An 8,886-nucleotide genomic window follows, 5' to 3' on the forward strand; every position below is an offset into this window, starting at 1 on the left:
ACTTCTTTTAGATAGAGATGGCGTGGCCATTAGACAATATTGCCCCCTTTGTCAGAGGGCTTTACAACAATATCATCCCAGGAGGTGATTTCTCTCAATGCTAGAGTCTCATCCCTATTCAAATTGTCAGTTTGAGATTTTTGATATTTCGTTACAGAAAGGAGTTTATCCAGATCTTTTAAAACCAAGCCCTTGTAAATTTTAACTCGGGGACAGATGGAAAAGTCAGGGAAAAAAGTTGATTTTCTCCTCCCTTTGTTTATTGGAGAAGATTGTTTTCAATAGTAGCTTTCTTGAGAATAACATTAGGTCTTTTATCCACTCAAACCTGTTAAAATGTTTGGTGGGGGAAAAAGATAAACCCTTACTGAGGAGTGTTTGTTGTGTATTGGTGAGAACTCTATCAGAAAGATTTATGATTCTTAAATTATCCTCTAATAATGAGTTTGTCTGTAATTCCTCTGTAAACATTGTGGGTTTCCCTGTTCTTCCGTGTGTTTTCTTTTCCTCCCCCATAAATTTCCTCCCCCCCCTTCCTGCGTGTCTGCCTATGGTTCCTGGACCTCCACCTTCCCTGTTTCTGGTGCCCATCCCTAAAAAATCACTGGTAATGTTGGGGTTGTTCTTAGAATGGTCAGATAATTCCCCTTCTGAGGAATCAATTTCAGAGGTGCTGTAAGTGGGTACAGGCTTCCTAGATTTCTTTATTTCCCATTTAAATACTCTATTGGTTAGATAATCATTTTTATTGCGGGTAAACTTATTCCGTTTTTTCTCTACCATCATCTTTTCAAAATTATCCAGTTCATTTTGAAATTTTTCATAGGATTTCTGAAAAGAATCTAATCCTTCAATTTTTTTAAGTTTTTCACCTAGTATTGTTATTTCTTGGGTGTATCCCTCCAGCAATAGATTATCATGTTTTATCAATATGTTGATTAATTCGGTAGGGCATTTTGTTAATGTGGACTCCCACTCTTTTCTCAATTCATCATTTGCAAGTTTAAAGGCTGGATACATTTTAGGTCTAGGTCCCCTGGGGATCATTCCTTGTTTGATATGGTTAATAAAAAAAAAATATTCCAAAATGTCTTAGTTTGCCTGAACATGATATTTTTAAGTTCTAGAAGATTATGAGTTCATGTTCCCTCAGGGTTGGCAGTTATTGTCATATCTGACAAAAAGTCAGTATCAGCATCCAAAAGCCACCTTTCCTGTCTTTTAGATAATTCCCCAGTGATGCTAAAAGTAGCCATTATCAGAATTTGTAATGGACTTCAATATATTAGATATACAAATATTTTCAAGATCTAAACAATTTTAGGTAACTTGTGCTGATGCATAGGCAGTGTAAAGAACACAGAGAAAGTAGTTTAAATGGTTGGGTTGCATCGCACCAAGTGTGCCATAGTACTCCTTTTAAGTCTTCCAATAAAAGGGATAATGAACCCATAATACTTAATGGAGGGTGCACTCACACACTATTTGGAATTAATATTACTACCAAGGAAGAGGAAAAAGTGTGTCCAAAAGATGAAGCACTCAAATGGCCATGAGCCTTGAAAAATGTATAATTTTATGACCATGGAAAATAAATCCTTCAAAGGACTAATAGCGAAATGTTAAAATATTAAAAACTGAGTGTGAAGTATAGTTGCCATAAATCTTGATAGCTTTTAAAAGGTAGATGAAAACTACCTAGCTGTGCTGCTGCTCAATTCTATAGTTTATAACATCTATATCTATACTAAAGAGACCAAACTAATAGGTGATAATTCATAGATAAATACCACCTATAACCAATGTGGATAGCACCTTAGTCAGATATTATTTATGATGTATTTTTGTAAATAGAGATTCCCTTTATAAGTCTATCTAGTGTTTTAATTTCTGAGAAATCCCTCCAGATATATGCGGGGGGGGGGGGGGAGTTTATAATCCCCTATTGATTTTCCTTTATTGTTCCCCCTTTAAAGATTCCTGTAATGGATTATACAATCACTCATTACATAAGGCAGGTGTCATTCATTCAAGGATAATAAATATAATATTTTTCATAAAACAATGTGTATCAGTAATATTGTACACTGCTTTTGGGTTGTAAAGAGGAGATAAGTTATAATATACCTTTATCATAAAACATGGTGCTCACTTACCTCTCAGGTTCTAAATCCCAGTTACTTTTTAACTGCAATTTTTTGAACCTGGCAATTTAACTGTTTAGGATGTTTTTCAAACAGCAATAATAACTCTCACAGTACAAGAATTACTAATGAACGGGAAAAACAAAGAATGGGCAAAATAAATGGGAGAGTTCATGGTTTTCTAAAATAAAATTCTAGGTTTCTGACCTCATGTAAAAATTAAGCATCAGGCAAATAATGTCATACAATTCAAATTTTTATTAAACCTATAAATAATTAAAGGAAATGTATTAAACAAGAACTGATACATAAACACACACACAAAATATATATCAGGATAATTTAAATGTAAAAGTGTAAAATAATGAGATTTAATTTGTATAATTCACTCGTACAATTTTATTTCTCATTAAAAATAGAATAATATCGTTCTTATAATGCTAAACCTTCATCCTGATGATCTTCTACTGGTTGTAAGCGGAAGTTCTGGGAATTAGCATCAGCTGATCATTTTCAAGAGCCCCACCCAGTGCATGGGAGGGGTAACTGAGGATAATTATACAAGTTACACCAATGTACACCAGATGGGGCCTTGTTTATCTGCTTTGTAAGTTCCCAAAATCACTTCTGCAGGAATTGAGAAGTATGTTAATATAATAGTATAAAATAAAAGTGTGAAAAGGTACTGTAAAAGAGATGAGATATTTTGGGAAATCAATAAGCATTTTACACTATAACTATTTTTAGAAAATCAATTTCCATTAACACTGCATAATACTATATTGCAATACATTTAGTTACTCCAGGGGAAAAGTGCTTTTATAGGATAAGTTACATATATCAATTGCAGACTAGTATTTACTTCCTTTTAGATACAGAGTGGACAATTAAAAGGACTGGTAAATCAAGGTATGAACAAGTTGAAGATTCTCTATTTACATTATATCTCCAGATATCAGTGCTCTGGAAGTGACATTATTTCCTAAACAAGTAACTTACCTGCATAATAAGAGAAGAGCATATTTGATGTCTTCACAAAGCCATGAGACACAGTTACTGCTGAGTGTTCACCCAATTTCCACCTCTGCTCCGATATGTAGAGATATCTCATCATCCAGAAGTATGAGTGGATTAGGTGCATTATTCTGCCAGTCATCTGGTGTCTCCTCACACTCCAAGCCAAAACTATCAGTGTTCAAATGACGTGACATGGAGCTAATGACAGACTGAATGGACTCACTCCTGTTTGAAGTCTCCGTTGGGATGTAAGACAGATTCTTGCTGAAACATGAGAGCTCTGATTGTACAGGAAAATTGTCTGTAGTATCAATCTGGCTTCTTTCTGCTTTCCAACTCTCAACCATGAACATCAAGATTTCAGTAGATTTGCTTCGCTGACTACTGTCTATGGCTAAAAGATGACTAAACATCCTCAACACTCCAACAGGCAGCCTGTTCCACGGTGAGGGAGCGTCATCAAGCTGGCTGTGATTTTGCCATTCAACAAATCTACTGTACTCTTTGTCTTTAGGCATTGCCAACTGCCAGGGAATTTCTCCTGTTAGCAAGCAGTAAAGAACAATACCAAATGCCCACACATCAAGAGTGGAGTCTACAACCAAACGATCCTTGTCAGTAAGCTGGCACATCTCAGGGGCCATGTAAGATCCAGTCCCAGACTTGGTTTGAATTGCTGTTCCCTTGAAACGTGAAAGACCAAAGTCAGAAATTTTAATGCAATGACAGTGCTGATCAAACACCAAAATGTTCTCTGGTTTAATGTCCATATGCACCAGTCCTTTACTTTCTATAAATTCCAGTGCATTGGAGATCTGCACTGCACATCTCTTCACTGTGTCTCCTGGAAGTCCAGTCTGAAAGAAATAAATCAATTGATTCAGCATCTTTTAAACATGTTACATTGAGAAGGTAAAACGTGTTTAAAGCACCAAGTTGATGTAAAATCATTTCAAGGACTTGTACTTACATTGGGTAGAATGAGAGATAACAAATCACCCACTGGTGACAGCTCCTGGGCAAAGGCAAAGTGGTCACTGGTCTTGAACGCAATGCCATAACTCCCAATGATATTGGGATGGGATGAGAGGAGGAAGGACATACTGAATTCCATAAGGAAATTTCTCTCAGTTGTTCTTTTCCTGTCCATCATCTTTACTGCCATTCTCTGATCTTTGAAGAAAAGGTCATGGTTAGTTGTGGATTCAAATTGAAAAAACTAATAGATTTGAGGACTCAATGATAATTTGGCAATGAAATTAGAACTATACATTATATGGCAACGTTTGACTACAGTAACATATTAACATAGTAACATAGTTGAATGATGAGGTTGAAAAAAGACACCAGTCCATCAAGTTCAACCTATTTTGGATCTCCTGCGTTCCTGCACTTATATTTTAAATTAATCCAGAGTAAGCAAACGCCAATCTGTTTCAATTGTGAAAACCCCCCCAGACTCAATATTGCAGTCCTATTTTTACCCTATATCCACTAATATCCTTCATTTTAATTAACGGTCGTATCCCTAGATACACCTTTCTGCTAAAAATTTGTCTAACCCTTTCTTAAACATATCTATTGAATCTGCCATCACAACCTTCACTGGCAATGAATTCCATATCTTGACTGCACTTACTGTAAAGAACCCCTTCCTTTCTGGTTGTGAAATTTCCTCTCCTCTAACCTTAGGGGATGACCACGTGTCCTGTGTATGGTCCTTGGGGTAAAAAGTTCCCATGAAAGCTCTCTGTATTAACCCCTAATGTATTTGTACATAGTAATCATATCTCCCCTTAGACGCCTCTTTTCTAAAGTAAACATGCCTAAACTGGCTAACCTTTCCTCATAACTTAATGACTCCATACCCTTTATCAATTTTGTCACCCTTCTCTGAACCCTTTCTAGTTCCAAATTATCTTTTTTACAGAGTGGTGCCCAGAACTGTATTGCATATTCAAGATGAGGTCTTACCAATGATTTATATAGTGGCAAAATTACACTGTCTTCATTTGCATCTATGCCCCTTTTTATGCATGCCAAAACTTTGTTTGCCCTTGCAGCTGCTGCTTGACATTGAGCACTATTGCTAAGTCTACTGTCTACGAGCACTCCCAAATCTTTTTACATTATAGATTCTCCTAAATTAATTCCATTTAATTTATAGATTACATTCTTGTTTTTGATCCCTGAATGCATAACCTTACATTTATCTGTGTTAAACCTCATATTCCATTTGGCCGCCCAATCCTCCAGTTTTTCCCTCTGTAGAGAAGCTACACCTTGCTCTGATTTTATTACCTTACAGAGTTTAGTGTCATCTACAAAAATATAAACTTTACACTCTTAACCATCACCAAGGTCATTAATAAATATATTAAAAAGGAGTGGCCCCAGCACTGAACCTTGAGGTACTCCACTTAAGACTTTTGACCAATTAGAAAATGTTCCATTTTTCACAACTCTCTGTTCCCTATTCTCTAACCAGTTTTCGATCCAAGTACAAATTTTGATTCCTAGACCCAGTTCCCTTATTTTGTAAACCAACCTCTTGTGTGGCACTGTATCAAAGGCCTTTGCAAAATCTAAGTAGATCACATCTACTGTCCTGCCCTGGTCTAAGTTCCCATTAACTTGCTCGTAGAAACTAAATAGATTAGTTTGACATGACATATCCCTCACAAATCCATGTTGATTCCCACTAATAATTTTATTGTGTACCAAGTAATCCTGAATACTATCCCTTAAAATACCTTCCTGTAGTTTCCCCACTATTGATGTCAGGCTTACAGGTCTATAATTCTCTGGTTGTGATCTCGTCCCCTTTTTAAACAACGCCACCACATCTGCTATTCACCAATCCCTTGGTACTGAGCCTGATGAGATTGAATCTCTGAAAATTAAGAATAGCGGTCTAGCTATTTCCGAGTTTAACTCCATAAGGACCCTTGGGTGTATGCCATCTGGACCTGGAGCTTTATTTATCTTAATATTCTTCAGTCGCCTTTGGACTTCTTCCTCTGGCAACCAAGTATTAATTAATGGCATGGTTTCATTTCCATTTTTATGTTTTACTCCTGCCATTTGTTCCTCTCTGGTAAATACTGAAGAAAAGAAAGTGTTTAATACCTCTGCTTTTTCCTTAGTATCATTTATCTATTCACCCATCTCACTTCTTAGGGGTCCTATATTATCTTTTTTAATACTTTTGCCATTTATATACTTAAAAAACTTTTTGGGGTTTGTCTTACTTTTGCAACGTGCCTTTCATTTTCTAATTTAGCCAATCTAATTTCCTTTTTGCATGTTTTATTACATTCCTTGTACCTACGGAAGGACTCCTCTGACCTTTCAGACTTAAACAATTTAAATGCAAGCTTCTTCCTTTGCATTTCTTCCCTTACCTTTTTATTTAGCCACATTGGTTTAGACTTAATTCTTTTACATTTATTTTCCATAGGAATGAACTTATACGTGTATGTTTCCAACAACATTTTAAAGACAGCCCACTTTTCTTCCGTATTTTTTCCTTAAAAGGCTTTGTCCCAGTCTATGCTCTTTATAGACTCCTTTAAACTTTAGAAAGGCAAATTTTAATATGCTAAAGTCCTAGTTGATCCCTTATACGGTTGTTTCTGGAAACTAATTTCAAATGAGACCATTTTATGATCACTGTTTCCCAAGTGCTCCTTTACTTGAATATTTGATATTACGTCTATATTGTTTGTTTTTACTAGGTCCAGTATAGTCCGGTTCCTAGTTGGTTCCTCTACTAATTGGGACATGTAATGGTCTTTTAGCGTGCTCAGAAACCTATTTCCCCTAGCTGTACAGCAGGTCTCAGTACTCCAATGTCAGGATAATTAAAATCCCCCATAATTAAAATTTAACCTAGTTGTGTAGACTTTTTAATTTGCTGTAGAAGTTGGGCTTCCTCAATCGTACTAATATCTGGCGGTTTATAGCATATCCCTATCAGCAACTTCTCTGAACTTTTTCCTCCGCTGGATATTTCCACCCACAATGCCTCTATATTATCACCAATATTCTCGTATATAAACTTCCTGAATACTTGGTTTTAATTCTGGCTTACTCCTCCTCCCCTTTTATTTACCCTATCCCTCCTGAAGAGAGAATAGCCTTCCAAGTTGACTGCGCAGTCATGTGTATCATCCCACCAGGTCTCTGTAATACCTATAATATCATACTGCTCATTTTACCTGTCAGGCTTCTTGCATTTGCAAGCATACATTTAATACCTATTGCCTCCCTTAGGTATTTCTTTTTGCTTTAAAAAGGGCCTCTCCTTATCGGCTATGCTTCCCTTTCCCCCTCTCCACCCCTTGACTCTTGTTAAATTCCTCCTTACTACTCTCAATGTCTGTCCCATAAATACTTGCTTGCCCCTCCCCCCCGGAGCCTAGTTTAAAATCTCCTCCAACCTTCTAACCATCCTCTCCCCTAGCACTGCAGCCCCCTCCTCATTCAGGTACAATCCATCATGACAATAAAGATGGCAACTGACCGAGAAATCAGCCCAGTGCTCTAAGAATCCAAAACCCTCCTTCCTACACCAATATTTTAGCCACGCATTAACCTCCCTAATCTCCCGCTGCCTCCCTGGACTAGCGCGTGACACAGGTATTATTTCCAAAAATACTAACTTGGAAATCCTTGCCTTAAGTTTGCGACCTATGTCCCTGAAATCATTCTTTAGGACACCCCTTCTACCTCTATCTCGGTCATTGGTGCCAACATGCACCAAAACAGCTGGGTCATTCCCAGCCCCTCCCAACAATCTGTCCACCCATTCTGCAATATGCCAACCCCGAGCACCCGGGAGACAAAACACTGTTCAGGACTCGTGCTTGGTCAGTTTTATGATTTTTGTGGCTCAGTAAAGGATGAGAATTGTTACCATGTGAATTTTGTCACATATAGAAAAGGAATGTCCAAGGGATATCACCCTCCTGTAAACCTGGCTGAAAAATGGTCCCATAAATGTAGATTATGAGAAGGGCGATAATTGACCACACTGACCTGTTTTTATGTCCTTTACCATGAACACTGAAGCATAGCCACCCCCTCCAAGCTCCTTCATGATGTGGTAGCTGTCCTCAAGTTCTATTTCCTGCAGAAACTGGAAAGCAAAGGAGACCAGTCCTTCCAGGGTAAGCTCCACATCACGTACACTGGAGGCCATTGTATCCTGGATGAAGACAGAAACAATATTTTAATTACTTTAATCCCTATGTTATTTTAGGAATATATTTAGAGAAACATTTTTAATTTTGCAATCGGTGTCCATATAGAAAAGGAACTAGTGTCCTTCACAAATAACATGTATGACAAGTATAATTGTTTATTTTTGTATTTGTAGAAGATAAATAGTAGTCAATTTTTTTATAATACACAGCTCTGATATCACCAATTATCTGATTAGACTTGCTAGTAAATCCATGTTTTAAAATTACAGATTAACAAAATGATCAAGATTTAGAATTTCAAATCACAAACATCTAATCATTTCTACAAGGACTAGAGGTATCTTACCTTGGAGAAATGTTCAATTCAGTCTTGAATATGTCTGGTATAATTTCAGTTGTGTTGGGAACTGCTGAAAGTCTTCACAAAATATAAGAGGTAAATTGCAATCTATTCTGTAATAAAAGAGTCGCTCTGAGTCTTAAGCAGTAGAGAAAGTCACTAATCAGAATGGGAAGAT

General features: G+C 36.9%; 1 protein-coding gene across 1 annotated transcript; it reads right to left on the reverse strand.

Annotated features, from left to right (window-relative positions):
• Positions 1-3,211: 3,211 nt before the first annotated feature.
• LOC142110605 (serine/threonine-protein kinase SBK1-like) lies at positions 3,212-8,364 on the reverse strand. Its single transcript, XM_075193774.1, has 3 exons — positions 8,202-8,364; positions 4,132-4,334; positions 3,212-4,018 (listed from the first exon to the last, which is right to left on the reverse strand). Exons 1-3 carry the CDS (start codon positions 8,362-8,364, stop codon positions 3,212-3,214), a joined length of 1,173 nt encoding a protein of 390 aa, XP_075049875.1.
• Positions 8,365-8,886: the final 522 nt, after the last annotated feature.

The sequence above is a fragment of the Mixophyes fleayi genome, chromosome 1, assembly GCF_038048845.1.
Source record: "Mixophyes fleayi isolate aMixFle1 chromosome 1, aMixFle1.hap1, whole genome shotgun sequence".
Taxonomy (NCBI): Eukaryota; Metazoa; Chordata; class Amphibia; order Anura; family Limnodynastidae; genus Mixophyes; species Mixophyes fleayi.